General features: G+C 36.7%; 2 protein-coding genes across 2 annotated transcripts; both read right to left on the minus strand.

The window, feature by feature from the left end:
- Positions 1 to 2040: 2040 nt before the first annotated feature.
- On the minus strand, positions 2041 to 6038 carry LOC117332175 (short-chain collagen C4-like). The gene is made up of 3 exons (XM_033891060.1): positions 5756 to 6038; positions 5049 to 5123; positions 2041 to 2761 (listed from the first exon to the last, which is right to left on the minus strand). Exons 1-3 carry the CDS (start codon positions 6036 to 6038, stop codon positions 2277 to 2279), a joined length of 843 nt encoding a protein of 280 aa, XP_033746951.1. The 3' UTR covers positions 2041 to 2276.
- An 8472-nt stretch (positions 6039 to 14510) lies between these two features.
- On the minus strand, positions 14511 to 17103 carry LOC117333762 (short-chain collagen C4-like). The gene is made up of 3 exons (XM_033893183.1): positions 16804 to 17103; positions 15222 to 15293; positions 14511 to 15013 (listed from the first exon to the last, which is right to left on the minus strand). The coding sequence occupies exons 1-3, from the start codon at positions 17030 to 17032 to the stop codon at positions 14529 to 14531; spliced, it is 786 nt and encodes a 261-aa protein (XP_033749074.1). The 5' UTR covers positions 17033 to 17103; the 3' UTR covers positions 14511 to 14528.
- Positions 17104 to 19498: the final 2395 nt, after the last annotated feature.

Genomic DNA, 19498 nt, shown 5'->3' on the forward strand with positions numbered 1-19498 from the left:
CGATGATTAAGGGCCTCAATGCCACTTTTATAGAACTCTTGGCTGTTCAGAAAGTCCTACACTGCATGTATGACGTCCTCATCGGATTCAAAGTGGGTGCCTGAAATAGCTGTTTTCAGTTTAGGAAATAGATGAATGTCTGATTGAGCGATATCAGGTGAATAAGGCGGATACTCAATCAATTAAAAGCCATAATCGTGAATGGCAGCCATGGCAATGTCAGACTTGTGGGCAGGAGTATTGTCCTAATGGAATAACACACATTTAATGAGCTTTCCGTAATATTTTTCCGTAACTGCCTCAGAAGTGAATCAGGCCTATATGCCATTAATTATTTGTCCCTTTTGGGGATAATCTATTAGCAGAATACTATCTGCATCCCAGAAAACCGATGCCATAACCTTCCCAGCTGATGTAACAGTCTTTGCCTTCTTTGGTGGGGAGAGCCAGAGTGCTTCCATTATTCGATTGTTGTTTGGCTTCTGGGGTAAAATGATGGACCCATGTTTCATCCATAGCAACAAATCTCTGAAGAAAGTTGGCAGGATCTTCCTCAAAAAGGTTAAGATTTGCACGCGATAATGTGTGCCTTGTGTGCTTCTGATCAACTGTCAGAAGTCTTGGTACCCATCGGCCGAAAGCTTTATCATTGCAAGATCCTCGGTCAGAATGGTATGTACTCTCTCCTGTGAAATGCCAACTCTACTGGCTATCTATCTTTCTGTGACTCGTCTGTCAGTAATAACAATATCATGGAATTTATTGACTATTTCTAGTGGTAGCAACATTGACATGCTTTCCAGGACGGGAGTCATCCTCAAGGATCTGTCAGCCGCCAACAACCTTTTCACTGTAGCATACGAAAAGGCATATTTCTCTAGTGTTGCTACCGTATCATTACGGATATCCTTAGGTGTCATCCTTTTTATGCAAATATTGGATTTTGCAAAAGCCGCTTGTCTTATTTACTTTATAGTACTACCTCGTCGATATAAACAAACCAAATGAGACCAGTCCTTGGGTACACGGTCAGAGAATAGTAGGACTTAAAAAGAACATCCTTGAGTACCTCCTTCAATACGAGGATCACAACATACCAATCATGCCTCGTAGTTTTGTGACTTTCTTATCCATCAAAGTAGTCAACATTTCCTATCATTATCAAGGTGTAAACATTTATTTACTGTGCATATATACCTATATAAATCCATATATGATCTATAACTAACTTCTTAATACTTTGTTTGTTGTACTAGCACCAAAATATAATATTTTTGTCCTTTTTTATACGGCAGTCAAATTTTCTGGGAGTATTATTTGAGGTATGACGCTATCTCTTCGATATAAACTTCTGTGTATCCTGAGATCTCCAACGTTTTTCAGCCGCACTCCTTGAAAAGTTATGCATTATTATTATAATATGCAACTGTGTTTGCCTGAATGTAATCCTTTTTTTTCTTTCTTTCTGTTTGCAAAAACTACCTACATTTTTGAAACTTCTTGAAATTTTTTGGCATGCTTTATAATCATGAGATGTAGTTTTGTTTCCTCCAGATGCATTTTTAATTGTTCAAAACGTATTGCCCTTTGTTTATTTCTAGTACTTGAATATTTTAGGAGATCTTTGACCAATTTCTTTTGGTAGGCTTTATCATTATGGTATGATATTAGTTGTGTTTCCTCGAGAGGCATTTTGATTCGACAAATTTTGCCCTTTTTATTTAGATTACAAATAATATGAAATTGTTTTCCTACTCAAAAATAAATTAGAATAATTTATCAAAAGTTATTGCCCTTATACATACTTGCTCATCTGTAAATCCTTAACCTCAGCTTTCAACTTATAGATACGATTATGCATATCTCTTTTGATCACGGTTGTATACATAAATATAATGCAAACTTATTTATCATTTAATTTATCAAACTCAATTTTTTGCGCATTAAGACAGAAAAAAATGTTTGCAAACTGTATGAATCCACGTATCATAAAACAATCATACCCCTATGAAACTATAAAAGTAATATAATTAATTTTTGAAATTGATTTTTATAATGAATACATGTTTTATGTACATTTGTATTGATCTAATAAGATTTTTTTTCACAAATCAAAATGCAACGTCAATGGCCGTATTGTGACGTTAAATCTTTCGCGCAATTTTCGGATTTTTTCATACTTCAACCAATCAAAAAGCCGCATTCTACGTACAAACAGTGGAAAAGTGTTGATTGTATAAGAAACGTCGGAGTTCAACACTTTATTCTAGTGAGATTTATTTCATGCAGACTACACAAGCTATAAATTTATCTGGCTCGTATGGTGGACATCGCAGGGAGCCACAAAACGCCTTGACGCCATAAAATAATACACCAATATCGTTTCTATCTGCTCCTCCAACGACAGGCTGCGCATGCTCATCTACACAAACATACTGAGAAGTAGCAGTTTGAGCGTAGTAACCTGACGATAGTGACCCGCCGTACGCCTTTGTCCAGCCGCTGTAGCATGTCGTCCTCGCCGGTATCATCACAGAGGAGACAAAGGACGTAGATCTACAGACCGCACACGGAACTTCTTCGTCGTGTGATTTTGGGCCGAACAGCGTGTTAGCATTAACCGATTCGTACTCTGCCCCATAAATATGTCCGGTGTAGGTGTCTGGTACAACTGTTGTGTCTAACCACTGTGGGTCAGGTGGCAGGCAAAGAGGATCAGCTGCAGCTCCAGAATGGCCACTGTAAGAACCGCCTGCATAACCTATAGTTAAAAGAATGAACATTTTGGCGGTTTCAGGCTCATGTATTGAAATATACGGATCTGATCAACTCAAATGACACTAATGTTGATATGCATGCAACGAAAGATCATTATGATATGAAGAAGATACATCATTATTCAATAGAATTTACCTGAGTTTTACCTACAAGAAAAGGACTCGGTCAAATAGCTTTTAATACATCACATGACTGATATGCCATTCGCTACACACATACATACTATGCGGTGCTTCTCAAGACACTATCATATTTTTAGCGAGATAAAGACTCGGTCAGATACCTACCAGGACATCGCATCTGGGCACTTTCATATTTGGCGCGAGATTGAATGTGAATCTATAGTGACGTCACTGTTGTGATTGGCGCTGACGACGGAAATGGCTGAAGCTGCGATGCCCTCCGGAGGTGAATTCAGTTGAATATTGAAATTAGCAAAGAAAGATAGAATTGTACTCTCGCCTCCGGCTTGGGTACTATGTCATCTCTCCACAACACTATCAGACAATAGTGCCCCAAAAAGAAGGCAATAATGTATAAATAACTCGTAGCCACAGTCTGAAAGGCAACTGAGCTTACGTCGTGGTACGGTGTCTGCCAACCGTGAATCGTCAACGTTTTTCTATGGAAAAGAAGATGCACATGTTTGTCATTCATCTGAACAAACTGTGCATGCTCATCTACACAAACATATTGAGAAGCTTGAGCGTAGTACCCTGACGATAGTGACCCGCCGTACGCCTTTGTCCAGCCGCTGTAGCATGTCGTCCTCGCCGGTATCATCACAGATGAGACACAGGACGTAGATCTACAGACTATAGACATCACTGATTTTAGCAGTGAAAACGAAAATAACGATCCTTTGTCTCGCGTCATTAATGTGCCTGAGCTTGAACAAATCGCAAACTTAGTTATTGCTGAACATGCAAAAACTGATTTTAGTCAAATTAGCTTTCGATACCTCTCTCCGTGATCGGATCGAAAATGTCCATGCTCGTATCTCTCGTCATATTCACGCTTCGTGCTCCCCTCGAGTGCGTCGCCGCGCCGCCTAATACAAGGGGACGCAATTAAGTCCGTCAACCTTCCCCGCGGTGGAAAAACCCTTCCCAATAACCCAACAGTCATGCGACTAGAGCCTAAGTTTACTTTGGCAAAGTTATCACTTTTGTTAAAATGAATGACCAACATGTACATCTTCTTTTCCATATCACCGAGATCAAATAATCTAAGAGGCTCGAATCAGGAAGGTGGACCAGTAGCGTGCTAGGATCAGAAGCTATAAAGTGTCGACCGAGCTGGTGAAAGGATAGATATCATAAAAAGTAGTATGATATGGATTAGAACAATAAGTGACAGTATATTAATTTGATAGGTTATTATTAGTATAAGTAGCAAATGTTTCTTTTATCTTTGTTAATGACGATATCATATATCATATGTCTCGGGCGTTGAAAAGCAGTAAAGTAATCTAGTGAAATCAATCAAACACATCATATATAAATCAGTTGTGGCCGATATGGAATTCCGTAATATTATATTATATCTACATTTAAGCAGTTAATGATACGCAGTAGAAGGTCAATAATATTATAAGACAGGAAAAATAACGAATGGAATATGACAAGAAGTGTGTTGTAGGCATTAAAATATAATTGGCAGTAAGAAAGATACGGGTAACGATTATAGTAAAATATCAAGAAGTGAAAGTGAGTTATGTTATTGTAGTAAAATACAGGAAGCAGTATGCAGTGGGCTATGCCAATGTAATATAAATAGAGAATACATGGTCAGTGTTTTAAAATATTAGCTGTACTTTGGCGAAGATAAAGAAAAACAAAGAGCCAATTTTATCTTTCTGTTTCGAGTCATAAATAAAGCAAATACTTTAAAACACCGACCATATATTCTATTTATCCTGCAACAAAAAACAAGACTTTTTAAGCTAAACGGTATCAACATTGTTCCAAATATGTTCGCCTTTTAAACGTTGCTTCACTTGGAAGTAGGTCAGTCAAATTGACGCACATGCTATGATTCTAAAATACAGCTGTTTTCCGTCATTGCAGTATACAGTGCGGATGCCAGTTGCAGGATGAAAGTATATAGCAGGCATAGGCAGTAAGCATATCTCAATGTCGTATATAAAATATTAGTGTTGGCGACAGACTTGCAATATATATTGCATTTCTTCAGAATTAACTCTCTGTGACAATCACTGAAAGTAGTGAAATGCTAATGTAAAATAATATATGTAAATATATATGTACCAGAATACACGAGCTCCGTCAGGTTGGCAGGACAGTCCATTCGTCCCCAGCGGACAAAAGTCGACCCACCGCCATCTGTAGAACATTACATATAGTATAAGGTATTTTGTGTAGATTGCTTATTTAGAAAAAAAGTGGAATTAGTTTTCAGCAACTATAACCCGATACACGAATTTAAATTTTGTCCTGTAAAAGTGTCCAGGCGATTATCTGAAATGTTTTAGGTAGGCTTAAGTAGCTAGCATATGCATGTAATTAGTTATCGATGCTGTAACTAGGCCTTAAAAGTTTCGTTTAACTACCCTGGCTTTCATGTTAAGAACGTTACACAGCGGGTGTCGATTTTCTTTTATCCATAACTCTTTCAATTTTCATCGATTCGGAGACAGAATAACGTTTTTTTTTCAAACTGCTTATACATCTATGTTCAACTGGTGTGCTTAAAGTATGCACACATCACTTCTACATCTTTATCAAATGCATTTTCGCCAGCCAAGACTTCTGATTGCGTTCGTGAAGTGTAACGCAGTCAGAAGCCTTGGCTTGCGAAGATGTATCAAATGTAGATTTTCTTAAAAAAAATAGGGAGGGGGTCAAATACGGTAAACTCGAATAATTAAAATTGAATTGCAGCGTCTCGTTACAATATTTATCCCCATAAAAACGGGATTTCTAAATAAGATAAAATGAAAATGCTTTTTTTTTACCAGAATTTGCCTGTACGAGTTGCTGTTTCAGGGAGGATATTTCATTCGTCTGTGCCTGTACCGTGGACTGTAGGTTTTGTAGAGTATGTAGTTCAGCAGATTGTGTCTGAAGCTTAGCTTCCTGTGACTGTACCTTGGCTTGAAGGGACTGTAGTTCTCCCTGGAGGTGGGTCATCTGTTGATTGATGTAGTCGGGGTCACTCATAAGAATCCTCTTTTCAAGACTGTCATCACAGTTGACATAAAATAACAACGTACACAGTATAGTATGATAAAGAACCATGGTGTGTCTTTACGGCTTTTCCACTCCTCACAAAATGGCGACAATGCCACATAAACAGCTTATCAAAGCATGACATAGTGTCAGACCTGCAGGAGTGCTACCTGCTGTGCAGCCCAAACTTTTCCCATGTGCATTTCTCGAAAGCATTGAGGCCTATCAAGACAGTGGGTTATCCATATATCCATCCGCAATTTTCTTAACAATTGATCTAAAACATGACACGTACTTCTGGCTCGTAATTCACTATGTATTTCGAATATTGTTGTGTCTATTAATTGTAGGCGGGTGTCGTCGATGAAGCTAAAGACGCTTACTCTTTCGGAATATCTGGTATTATGTTTGCATTTGTTCAAGAGTCTCCATGCAAATCTAGATTTTTGTTCATATTTTTGTTCGTTTTATTGGTTTGGAGTTACGATGTTGAAATTAGTTCGGTATACGTTTCTGTTGGTTTAAAAATGTACATATAAAGTCGCATTAGTTATTGCACTAAAGAAGGTAAGTGTGTACCCATGTTCCAGCGAATAGGTTTTTTTTTAATTTTCAATGATATACTATAAACCAATTTAGAAAAAAAGTATTATCGTTTTCAATTGTTTATCCTTGTGTCTCTAGCACATATATTTTGAGGTTGAAGTTATAATGACTGTATAGTATTTTCTGAATTCATCTAGGTTAATGGTAGGTCTGAGAATACAATATAGCTTTAAAACCATCACTGATCGTGGATTTTTATAGACGCTAGCCTTTCTATGAAGTAATCTATTTCACCTAGATATATATTGATGATGTATAATCATTGAATAGCAAAAGATTTATTGACCATTTTGATTGAATAAACTCTGTAAAAAATAAAATAGAGGACAAAACGGACTGCGACATTCATATCTATATATCAGGGACAGCTGATAACTAACCTATATGCGATTTCAATTTCCCAAGTGCTATTTTACCATTTTCAGTTAGTAATATTCATGCTTCCCCTGCATATAATGTCCCAGTTGATTCGATATAGTAGTTGTTACCATTATAACGATTTCCGTGACAGATATCGACTACAGGAGAGGAAAAATCAAACTCAAGATTGTGAGAGGTAGAGGTTCATGAAGATCTTTATAAAAAATGAAATTTAAATCTTATATTCGACATATTGATTTCATTTGGGATACATTCTATTTCTTTTTAGAAAGAGAAGTAAACCGTGATTAGAATGTGACTTAACCTGGATTTAACCTAGATTTGTATGGCGTGTGTCGTCGATTAGTACACTATAGAAGATGCTTATCTTATCGCAACACCTTAACTTATTCTCCTTTACATACAAAGGCACATAACTGGTGAATAACAAAATAGGTCGAAAGAAATGTCAAAATCCGTATTCGAAAATAACTCAAGTGCATATGTGTGTATTCTGAAATGTGTCATTATTCAAATGAATTAAACGTGATATTTTGGGTTAAGTTAAGTTTTACATTTCCCAATCAGTTAATGGGAAAAGAGAATAAATATTCTTTTTCCTTGTACAGTACCAACTATTGACGCGTCTCAAGCTCTTTGGATTTTACTAGCTACCCCGTTTCTCGTTAAGATAGAACACCATTACATTATTCATCTAAATTTACATTTGGAATGTCATACAGTGAGCTGAAGACGCTTACGTTTGTGAAACGTCTGGTTATATCGTTGGTCAATTTGTTTAAGCATTTTCTTGAACTTATGTTTTATTCACGCCTTGTCCCCAGGTTGATGTGCATATTTGTTTGTTTTGGTAAAGAACAATTATGAAATATATCAAATACGGTGGACACGAATAAAAATAATACAATGTATCATTCTGAATATTGAAAAGTATCAATTATCCTCGATTTTTTTTATTTTAATTATTTTCAAGGGGCTTCATTCACTTTCACTTTCTGTACCCCAAGAATATGTCATGGTAATATTTGAAGCTATGTCAGGAAAACATTGACCAATCGCTAGAATTATTTATTTCTTTTAAAGAATAATATGGCGGTGAAGGAGCCTTCGCTATAGAGTCTTGATGTATTCCAGAAAGCGAAAGTGAACGTAATAACTGGATTATCCAGGATAAGTATTTGAAAATGTAATCGTTATCGATAGTAAAATCTTATGCTTCAAAATTGTATCCAACGGTTTCTTGTTTTTGAATAATTTTCGTTTGTGATGCTTGCCACTGCACTTCATCCTATGGCTTAGCGTTCAATGATATTTGACCAAATTGTGTAGTAGTTTACCTTTGTTTTCCTGCGACAGTTGTTGTTTTTTCAGAGACGATATTTCACTCCACCGTGGCCTATAAGGTCTGTAGTTCTCCCTGAAGGATGGTATTTGTTTTTGGATGTTGTCAAGGTCGTCCAGGAGAAGCCTCTTCTCATGATCGCCATTACAGTTAACATAGATCAACAACATGTATAGAGTAGGGCGTGATTAAGAATCTTTTGCTGACCATACAGTCGTTCTATTGCTCACAACATGCCGACAGCCGCACATGAAGAGTTTACCAAAAATTGATATCAAGTGAAAATGAAGGATTGCTACCTGCTGTGCAGCAAACAAAGTAAAGGACGATAAACATTAGCGATATCACCCATAAGCATTGCATGAATTCCGAGTCACAATTGATTTTTGTTTAGTGTTTGTTTAAAGGGGAAGGGTCTATTTTCTACGTCTTAATCGGACCCAACAACTATTTCGCAGAACATTTATTGTTCTAACATTGAACATTATAGCTCAGCTGGTCCTGTGTTCTATGACTCTATTATTTCCATATTTTTACCCGACAATAGAAAATGATATAATCTGTACAACATATAGGAAGCCTGAAAGGATATATTGAAAGATGTGGTTGCATATTTGATGAAAATACATTTACATAGTAAACATTGTACTGTACAACATATACTGTACACAAGGGCTTAACAACATTTACTATAAAGTTAGGGAGATATATGCTACAATATACCGTATAATGAACGTGATTAATACAACTGTTTCGTCCTTCCATGAATCATCAGTGATGATAAAGGCCAGAATTGTACATATGACAGGAAAAGCTAAATCAACGCAAGCAAAGTTAAACACGGCAAAAACCTGTCGTATGATTGTTACAGGAAAATGAATATACTATATACTACCTATATAGGATATTCGCACCTTTCGAAACAAATTGGGAGGAAGATACAGTATAACGAAAATAATTAAACTGCACCATACTGCTGTTTCGTCCTTCTGTGTCAAAAATGTGGAAATTTGGAAGGGCAAAGTTAAATCGGCCTAAGCAAATGTAAATATAGCATAATCCTGTCGAACGACTGTTACAGGAATATGAATGACCATTTTTTTATGGGGGTTCATACCACAGGCGCTTGCATAGAAAATGTTATTTTCATTTTTTTTTTTTGACAGTGGTATGTGTAATCTGTTAAGCTGAAGGTTGGCAACAACGCCACGAGCGAAACGGCACCCCATCTCACTTCAATCGACTAAAAAACACATTTATTCAAACTGACACGGCGCACACTATATGCGACCGTCATCAGAAAACATTCATCTTTAACCTACCGTTGATTCACACAGAACGTCACTATCGTATCGTTTTCAAAATAATGAAATAATTGTCACAAAGGTAGAACGAAATGCTTATTTATTTATTAACTTTTGTCAGTTTACTGAAATCTGGACGAACAAAAAGAAAAGTGAATCACGAATAAGACTGTCATCAGGTTACTAGAAGGTATACATGTGTACCAACATTACTTACTTCAGACCAGTTAATTTATTTTTCTGCACATTTTACAAATATCATGTCGTCGTCAAATACGAAAATCATACTTCAGACCTGCCAAACGATTTGTACGTTGTGATCTATGATCCATCATCAATTTGCACTGTATGATTATCGAAATATTGAGTTCCTTCAGTCATTTTGTTTTAAACCCCTTTTTATTCAAATTTTCGAAACAGTATTACTTTCTTACTTGATTTCGGTTTTAATACACTCGATATCAGTTTGCCCCTTAGTGTCTACAATCAGGGGCGGACACAGGATTTTCAAATAGGGGGCGTGCGAAATTAAAGAGGGGGGGGGGGGGGGGGGGGGGGTCCGCGGGTACTCCCCCTGAAAAAAATAGCAGGTAAATGCAAAATCCTGCATTCTAGTGTATTTCACGATAGATTCATACCTGGTGTGTTTGAAAGTATATGAGAGATGTTTTTTTAATGATTTTATATTATTATTTCGCTGATTGATACATACGGGAATTCGTTTTTTAAGATACCCTTACTTTGACAATTTTAGGGGGGGGGGGGGGGGGGGGGGGCTTTAAATCCGCCAGTGACAATGTCAAAGAGTTTAACGCATTGTAAAATGTATTCTTTGTAATACTCATTATCCATTTATTCCACTTTACATCGCTCGCATATATAAAATTTAAGTTATTGATGAATTACCTGATTAATTGAGTGTGTAAGCATCAAACGCTACTCTAATAATAATCAAGCTGGCTGAAGTGCTTACAGAATTATGAAACTGAATTAAAATGAGAAAGAAAAGAGAATACTTGAGGTGGAAGTAGTGGTTATTTTGTGTCAACGCCAGACTTTTATAGTATTTTAGGGCTAACGCCAGAAAACCCAGAACAACCTCTTATTCTTATCGGTATTGTGTGTGGTATATACATTTTTAACTGGTCATGCAGGGGTCCATTTTTTAAAAATTGAAGATTGGCATAGCCCTAAATAGATGGCAAGTACAATAAAAAATCAAAATATCAAACAACTATCAGCTATTACCCCATCAAAATTTTAACTTCGAAAAATTTCAACTGATACTGCTTGTTCATGGTATACGTATAATGTCCCGGCCATGTCTTGAACAAGTTATTGAGCACCGTTATATGCAATCTTTTTAATTGAAAACGAAGTTCAACAACTACCGAAATGATGCAGTTGAAGGAAAGGAAAGGACGATCTCATCACTGCATGGCATTAAAACATGCTATCTTATTAGTCCGTGATATCGCAAACGACGTCCTGTGCATGCACCTGTAAAATAAAGTATGCCGAGATGACCCCAAAAAGTGCACCTGGTGACAGTCAATTATATAATCGCATGACCTTTGAACCCCGTATGTAAATGAAGAATCTGGACAGGCTGAGGGAGCCGTTTGAAAAATGGCGTTCTGAGCGAGGAATTCGGCGATGTTTTCACGGATTATTGTGTTTTGGATGTAACAATTCGTATTGAGTGGCACGGTAGGTTAAAGATGAATGTTTTCTGATGACGGTCGCATATAGTGTGCGCCGTGTCAGTTTGAATAAATGTGTTTTTCAGTCGGTTGAAGTGAGATGGGGTGCCGTTTCGCTCGTGGCGTTGTTGCCAACCTTCAGCTTAACAGATTACACATACCACTGTCATATCAAAAAAAAATTGAAAGTCATATTTTCTATGCAAGCGCCTGTGGTTCATACCAGGACGTTTTCGAAATGAGTGACAGTCATGTCAAAACAACCTAGTTGTACACAGTTTGAATAAAAACACTCTGACATCAAAAACAATGTACACTGTAACTGTTGTTAGAGTGTAGACTACATATATATGTAATTGATGTTCTACTGTATCTATTTCAATTTGCTTTTAAATGTGTTAATCTCTTGAGTGTCTTTTGAGACTGTAGGTGATAGACATTGCTGGTGGATTTTAGCCTTCTTGCTATACCGTAACCACCCTGGCAAGTTATAATTTATTTGTGTAGTGACACGGTAACGTTATTTTGAATTCCACCATTGAAAAATTTGAAATTAATTGCATTATCCCCATCTAGATTTTGAGTTTCTTTCAGGTTTTGGTCGCCTCAACAGGTACCAACACCTTGGACCCATTGCATCACTGACGATTTCTAGAAGTACAAAACAGCTGTATGGTGTCCGTAACATTACTGACGTGTTCTATAAGGACGACAAACTGTAGCTGTATGATGACCCTAGTATCACTGACGAGTCCTAGAAATACGACACAGCTGTATGGTGTCCCTAACATCACTGACGAGTCCTAGAAATACGACACAGCTGTATGGTGTCCTTAACGTCACTGACGAGTCCAGGAAGTATGAAACAGCTGTATGGTGTCCTTAACGTCACTGACGAGTCCTAGAAATACGACACAGCTGTATGGTGTCCTTAACGTCACTGACGAGTCCAGGAAGTATGAAACAGCTGTATGGTGTCCCTAACATTACTGAAGAGTTCTAGAAGTACGAAACAGTTGTATGGTGTCCCTAACATCACTGACGAGTTCTAGAAGTACGAAATAGCTGTATGGTGTCCCTAACATCACTGACGAGTTATAGAAGTACGAAACAGCTGTATGGTGTCCCTAACATAACTGACGAGTTCTAGAAGTACAAAACAGCTGTATTGTGCAATTTTATTCCCTTTGTCTCTACTGTATCTAACTGTCAGTTTGTTTTTGAATGTGCTAACATTTTTGACAATCATCTGAAGTAATTGATATTGACACGATCAAAATCCGCCAGTGACAATGTCAAATAGTGTAACACATTGTAAAGTATTCTTTGTAATACTGATTATCCATTAATTCCACTTTACATCGCTCGCATATATAAAATTTAAGTTATTGATGAATTACCTGATTAATGGAGTGTGTAAGCATCAAACGCTACTCTAATAATAATCAAGCTGGCTGAAGTGCTTACAGAATTATTTACTTGTGGGGCAGTAGTGGTTATTTTGTGTCAACGCCAGACATTTATAGTATTTTAGGGCTAACGCCAGAATACCCAGAACAACCTCTTATTCTTACCGGTATTGTGTGTGGTCTATATATTTTTAACTAGTCATGTAGGGGTCCTTTTTTAAATTGAAGATAGGCATAGCCCTAAATAGATGACAAGTACAATACAAAATCAAAATATCAAACAACTATCAGCTATTACTCCATCAAAATTTTAACTTCGAAAAATTTCAACTGATACTGCTTCTTCATGGTATACGTATATTGTCCCGGCCCTGTCTTGAACAAGTTATTGAGCACCGTTATATGCAATCTTTTTTTTATTGAAAACGAAGTTCAACAACTACCGAAATGATGCAGTTGAAGGAAAGGAAATGGCGATCTCATCACTGCATGGCATTAAAACATTTTATCTTATTAGTCCGTGATATCGCAAACGACGTCCTGTGCATGCACCTGTAAAATAAAGTATGCCGAGATGTTCCCAAAAAGTGCACCTGGTGACAGTCGATTATATAATCGCATGACCTTTTAACCCCGTATGTAAATGAAGAATCTGGACAGGCTGAGGGAGCCGTTTGAAAAATGGCGTTCTGAGCGAGGAATTCGGCGATGTTTTCACGGATTATTGTGTTTTGGATGTAACAATTCGTATTGAGTGGCACGGTAGGTTAAAGATGAATGTTTTCTGATGACGGTCGGATATAGTGTGCGCCGTGTCAGTTTGAATAAATGTGTTTTTTAGTCGATTGAAGTGAGATGGGGTGCCGTTTCGCTCGTTGCGTTGTTGCCAACCTTCAGCTTAACAGATTACACATACCAGTCATATCAAAAAAAATAAAATAAAAATTGAAAGTCATATTTTCTATGCAAGCGCCTGCGGACACGATAAGGGTTAATGGTCGATTGAAATGTATTTTTCTTCCGAATATCATGACATTGTATTGTAGTAATTGAATAAGTTAATTCTGAAAATATCTTGACTGTGAGGTATGTTCACCACAAGATTAGCTTTATGCTTTTAATTATTCTCAAAATATTCCAATTACAAAAAGAATATCTTAAAGATAATATTGAAGTATAGCCATTGCTTTTTTTCTCAAATGATCTCATAGTATCTACTTACCCGTAGTCTAGAATTCGATCAATATGTCCACATTTTGGTAAACTGTAATTATTTATTTTCCAAAGGATATGAAATAAAAGATAAAACAATCCAAAAATATAATTTGTTATCAATATGATATATATATATATATATATATATAAAACAAGCTAATTTAACAAACCCATTGAAAATACCACTAAGTGTATCAAGCGAGCTAGCTGTTAACCTCTCGACACGGATGACTAACCGAGACTTTTTTTCTCCACCTGATGAGAAAAATCTTCCGGATTTCTGCGGAAATTTACTAATGAAATAACATTCCGTTCCCTAAAATGGAGTTCCTAATTCGGAATCCGAATTTCCGGACTAATGAGTAAAAATAACGTTACAGAAATCCGTTCTCGTACAATTCCGCCCCGAATTGTGAGTTTTCCGGATTATCGCGGGATCCACTGTATCTATATCAGGTTTATGTGTGGAACTTTTATGACATACACTAACATTTTGTTCTTAGGGTGGAAAGTACCAGTAAGGCTAAACAGAATTCTTTTGTCAGGAGACATTCATTCCTTATATAGAACGAAGATAAAAATACAAAATGAAAATCTTTTTATTTCATGCAAACTACACAGGAAATGTATTTATCTTGCTTGTATGGTGGACATCGCAGAGAGCCACATAAGGCTTTGACTCCAACAAACAGCAAACCGTTATCATTTCTATCCGCTCCTCCAACAAGAGGCTGCGCATGCTCATCTACACAAACGTATTGGGTAGCAGCTGCATGACCGTAGTACCCTGACGACAGTGACCCGCCGTACGCCTTTGTCCAGCCGCTGTAGCATGTCGTCCTCGCCGGTATCATCACAGAGGAAACAAAGGACGTAGATCTACAGACCGCACACGGAACTTCTTCGTCACGCGAGTTTGTGCCGAATAGAGTATGACCAGTATCTGATTCGTACTCCGCCCCGTAAATTCTTCCGGTGTAGTCGTTTGGTTCAACTGTTGTTTGTAACCATTCTGGATCGGATGGCAGACAAAGATGTTCGGCTGCAGCTCCAGAGTGACCATACCAAGAACCGCCAGCGTAACCTAGGAAGACGAATAACAATTATTAGAACTCCTTTTTTGTTCAGATACAGGCAAAACGGTTTTAATAAAGAACTTTTGGAGATACAATATAAAAGACAGCTATTTATTCACCACCAGACAAAAGTATCCACAGTTTAGTAATAGTTAACAAAATGTATGCGATGGGCACCAAAATCTAAGAGTCCTCTTAGATATCTTGTATACTAACCAGAATACACAAGCTCTGTCAGGTTTGCGGGGCAATCGGGCCTTCCCCAGCGAACAAATGTGGATCCGGCAACTATATAGTTGAAAAGAAGAAAGTCCATTTATCAATTTGATATATCACATGGACACTCAACTCAACAAATACCTTTTCAAAAGTTTCTCGAGATCACATAAAAAGACACAGCTGCTGTCAACTAGAGATTGTGTGTTAATATTATACAACATGAATATTATGAAATATTTTCTCTTTATACCAATTTTTCGACCAATACAATTTACTATAATCGGACAACCGAATAGTTCGTCAATTCAGAGTGATAACACTATAAGAAACTTCTGTTATTATCTTCATTTTTCACAAACACCATCCTTAAATTACCTCATTGGGTAATAGAGCGTCAAACAATTTCAAACTAAACAAAACTACAAGAATGAGGAAAACCCCTAGGCTTCTGTTAATATCAAATTCTTTAATCTGTACTTGTATAAATTGATAACCAATATGGTTGGACATAAAGCATAGCCTATCTATGTCTTCACCTTAGTTGACAATAAGCGAAAGAACAAAGACATATAAATTAATATAAGGGGAGAATAGTTCCTTGCATGGAAAGAGATTTCGATGATTGCCACATATTATGTTCACTAAATAGTTTTAAATATTAGACAATACATTATCATTGATCCTATAAAATAAGCTCTTGAGACATTTGTTTTCGTAGCTTGCTACCTTGGAAGGCTAAATAGATTGAAAACAGAAATGACTAGGCTCCGGTTTCATCAATACAATGCATTTCTATAATAACTTTTTTTTCATAGGAAAGCATTAACGAATTCAAGGGGGAAATCTCATTTAAGGAATGTTCTTTAATTTATACAATGATTCCCTATTGGGAAAGTTCAGTAATTTCATAAAGGTAAGGACTATGGATGAAACTGGCCCTGGACGTAAATATAAAGATCAAAATATCCGTTCTGGCGATCTATTAGGCGTAGGTCGACCAAACACCTCTTAAAGATTTTACAAACAATGCTTAAACATTCGAAATGACTTTGACGCAATTTCAACGTTGCAATATTATTTTTAAATGCATACTATAGGTTTTATAGAGGGTTAACATTATATCTGATTCTTCTTAGAATACCATATCTGTTTGTTCAAATAACTGACCTTGACCGACACCGAAGTTGTCGAACAAGAATGTGGAATAACCTTTCTGAGCCTGTAGTGTTAGATTTCTTTGTAATAACCCACTAAACGTGAGAAAATAATAAATAAATAAATAAATAAATATATGATAAACAAATTAATGAATTGTTTGCTTTTTAGCTTCGAACACTTTTATTTCACCATGACAATATGTATATATATATATATACATAACATAATTTTCATATAAATGTAGTATAATCACAATTATGATTACTATTATAAGTTTTTGACTTAAAATAATGAATACAAATGTTTTATAAACATGACCATCACAATGCAAGGGCGCCTTTAGCAGTTAAAACATATTGTAACGAAACCAAACTTAACTAATTATCATCATGCCCATTCTTAAATATTGTAAGCAGCTGACCATTTTTTGACTGTACGAGTTGTTGTTTCAGAGAGGATATTTCACTCGTCTGTGATTGTACCGTGGCCTGTAGGGTCTGTAGTTCTCCCTGTAGGTGGGTCATCTGTTGCTGGACATAGTTCGGATCCGTTAGAAGAATCCTCTTCTCGCGCTCGTCGTTACAACATACACAAATTACCAACATGCAAGCGATTGGTACCAAGATATGTGGATCACAGCTGAACATCATTTTGTATATTTACTGCCAATATGGCGTTGAACTTCCACGTAATGGTTATCACAACGAAACCCATATAATGTGAAGTAGGTCAATGATAACAGAAAGTAATGGTAAACGGAACTTTCCCTGGCCTAGTTCATTGCAGATACCTTAGGGAAAATGATTCACAGATAAGTTGCTCTAACGTTATGTGGGGACACAGTGAAATTCCTCTGTATGTCCCTTGTGGATTTGTGTCTGATTAAATAGTCATAATATATTTTAATTCAGAATCGTGTCTTGCCTTGCTATGTTTTCCTATGTCGGCAACAAAAATAACCATCATCTACGGCCCTCGCATTATCATTCTTTATTCGAAACTCTCTTGAATACCACACATTAAGTATCTAGATGATAAGTGTTCCAAGGCGTTGACCATCTAATGAGTCCTTTCTCATACTGATTTGGGAAGGGACCTTAAAATGCTTTTTGTGTATATTTATAGATCTCTTATTCGAATATGATTCTCGCGTGATTGGGGAAGGGGACTTAAAACGCTTTTGTATATTTATAGGTAACTTATTCGAATATAACTCGATTACGGTTCTATGGTACACGTCAATGCGCATTTCTTACCTGCAGATGCTAGCCCCAATCCATAACCACGGAATGCGTTTAGTTTTTGGGGCTTTTCGAACAACACTTGTAAAAATCCTGTACGTGGAGACCAATGAACCATCTCTTTATGACAGAAGAAAAAACTTGCCTTACATTTTGTAGCTCAGTTAAGATCAAACCCAAAAAATACTGCTTTTGTACAAGTGTTCAACACAGAATACAAATACATATTTACGCAAAAAAAACAAAAACAAAAACAAAACAAAAAAACAACAAATAAAAAAAAAAAACAAATAAACTTCTGTCAACACTTGATATCCGAATTTCTCATTTCCTTCAAGAACACGACGCAAAATCGACCAACATAAATCCTCCTTTCGGGAATGCATTTCAGATTACCCTTCTCAGACAGAACTCTACACCGACGGTTCCAAAGAAGGTGATACAGAAGCTGGAGCGTGCTGTACTGCTCATTATTGCACTTCAGTTCGACTGCCAGACGGCGCCTCCATCATTTCCGCCGAAGAGTGTGCCATTTACTTGGCCCCCGACCATATTGATAAACACCACATTAAAAAGGCAATCATTTGCTTTGACTATTTATCTGTCCTTCAGCTTTACAATTACGAGATCCTAAATGCACTCTCATGCAGAGTCTTGTTTTTTCGAATATCTCGTATCTTTACATAATCTAAAATCACCTTACTTTGTATTCCGAGCCAGGTCGGAATTAAAAGCAACCACTTTGTTGACAGGGAGGGAAAGAAAAGCTTCATATATCTCCAACAAACAAACATCAAACTACAGTATACATACACGTATTTCAAACCTGTTATTTGTACAGCCATTCAAAATAATCGGCAACAACGCTGATCTCTCGAGAAAAGCAACAAACTTTACAAAGTACAACCGAAAAAGTACCATTTCCAAACGGAACAACGTAGATAAGAAGTTGTCCTCTCTCGACTCCGTACCAGGCACACATATCCTACTCTTTTATACCTTTTAAAATGAGAAGATCCATCTGCATGCGACGTATATGACACTCCATTTACGTCATAAAACTCAACAATTATCACTCTCTAAAACAATCTAGTTTTTATGATGAGACGGGGCGTTCGCTGTGTGAACATACAATTATAAATTACAAGTACCGCAATATTGATTTAACTGTGATGAAGGGATTTTATTATCATATCAGCGTTTTCTTACAATACATAATTAGAATATTGTATATGTATATTCTAGTTATAGGTCTTCACTTCATCTTACACGGGAATGACCTGTACAAACCGATATCGTCTTGGCCATCTTTTATCAACTTGCTGTATATGATATTTTATGAGTGATTGTTTGTGAAGGAGGAGTGCCAATGTGGGCCCTCTGTTGGCTATCACTGATAAGTTTTATTGTTTGGATATAAGGTGGTCACATGACATGAAATTAAGGTCAGGAGATAAACCATTTCGAGTTACAAGGGGTAAAGTGAGGGGTCAATTTCCCGATTGGCCAAATATATGACGAAACTAAAATGTTATTTTTGGAATCTTTCTTCATAATGATGCATTGCTATGTTGAAAACAAAAAACAATCGAAAAAAACAAACAAACAAAACATAGTCCAAAAGTAGTCCACAGTGGCCCAATTTTATAAATTCCAATTATGTAAAATACATATTCTATTGTGTGCCTTAATACACATAGGAACATTGTACATATTGTATATTATACTGTAACAGGAGAGAAGAAAATGTAGCGGCCAGACCGGGGTTCGAACCCGAGACCTCCAAACACTAGCCGGATGTTCTACCAATTGAGCTACCTGGTCAGCGATGATCGACCCAGTCCAGTCCCACTTCTATAACATGTTTTGATTATG

Source organism: Pecten maximus, chromosome 8 (assembly GCF_902652985.1).
Source record: "Pecten maximus chromosome 8, xPecMax1.1, whole genome shotgun sequence".
Classification (NCBI taxonomy): Eukaryota; Metazoa; Mollusca; class Bivalvia; order Pectinida; family Pectinidae; genus Pecten; species Pecten maximus.

Bases quoted from the DNA above. Each gene is read 5' to 3' on its own strand.
- LOC117332175 (XM_033891060.1), bottom strand. From the start codon at position 6,038: ATGGTTCTTTATCATACTATACTGTGTACGTTGTTATTTTATGTCAAC. The intron at 5,124-5,755 runs GTAAAAAAAAAG...AATGTTCTACAG, and splicing joins ACTCGTACAGGCAAATTCTG to ATGGCGGTGGGTCGACTTTT. The intron at 2,762-5,048 runs GTACATATATAT...TTTTAACTATAG, and splicing joins GACGGAGCTCGTGTATTCTG to GTTATGCAGGCGGTTCTTAC.
- LOC117333762 (XM_033893183.1), bottom strand. From the start codon at position 17,032: ATGATGTTCAGCTGTGATCCACATATCTTGGTACCAATCGCTTGCATG. The intron at 15,294-16,803 runs GTCAGCTGCTTA...TCAACTATATAG, and splicing joins ACTCGTACAGTCAAAAAATG to TTGCCGGATCCACATTTGTT. The intron at 15,014-15,221 runs GTTAGTATACAA...TCGTCTTCCTAG, and splicing joins GACAGAGCTTGTGTATTCTG to GTTACGCTGGCGGTTCTTGG.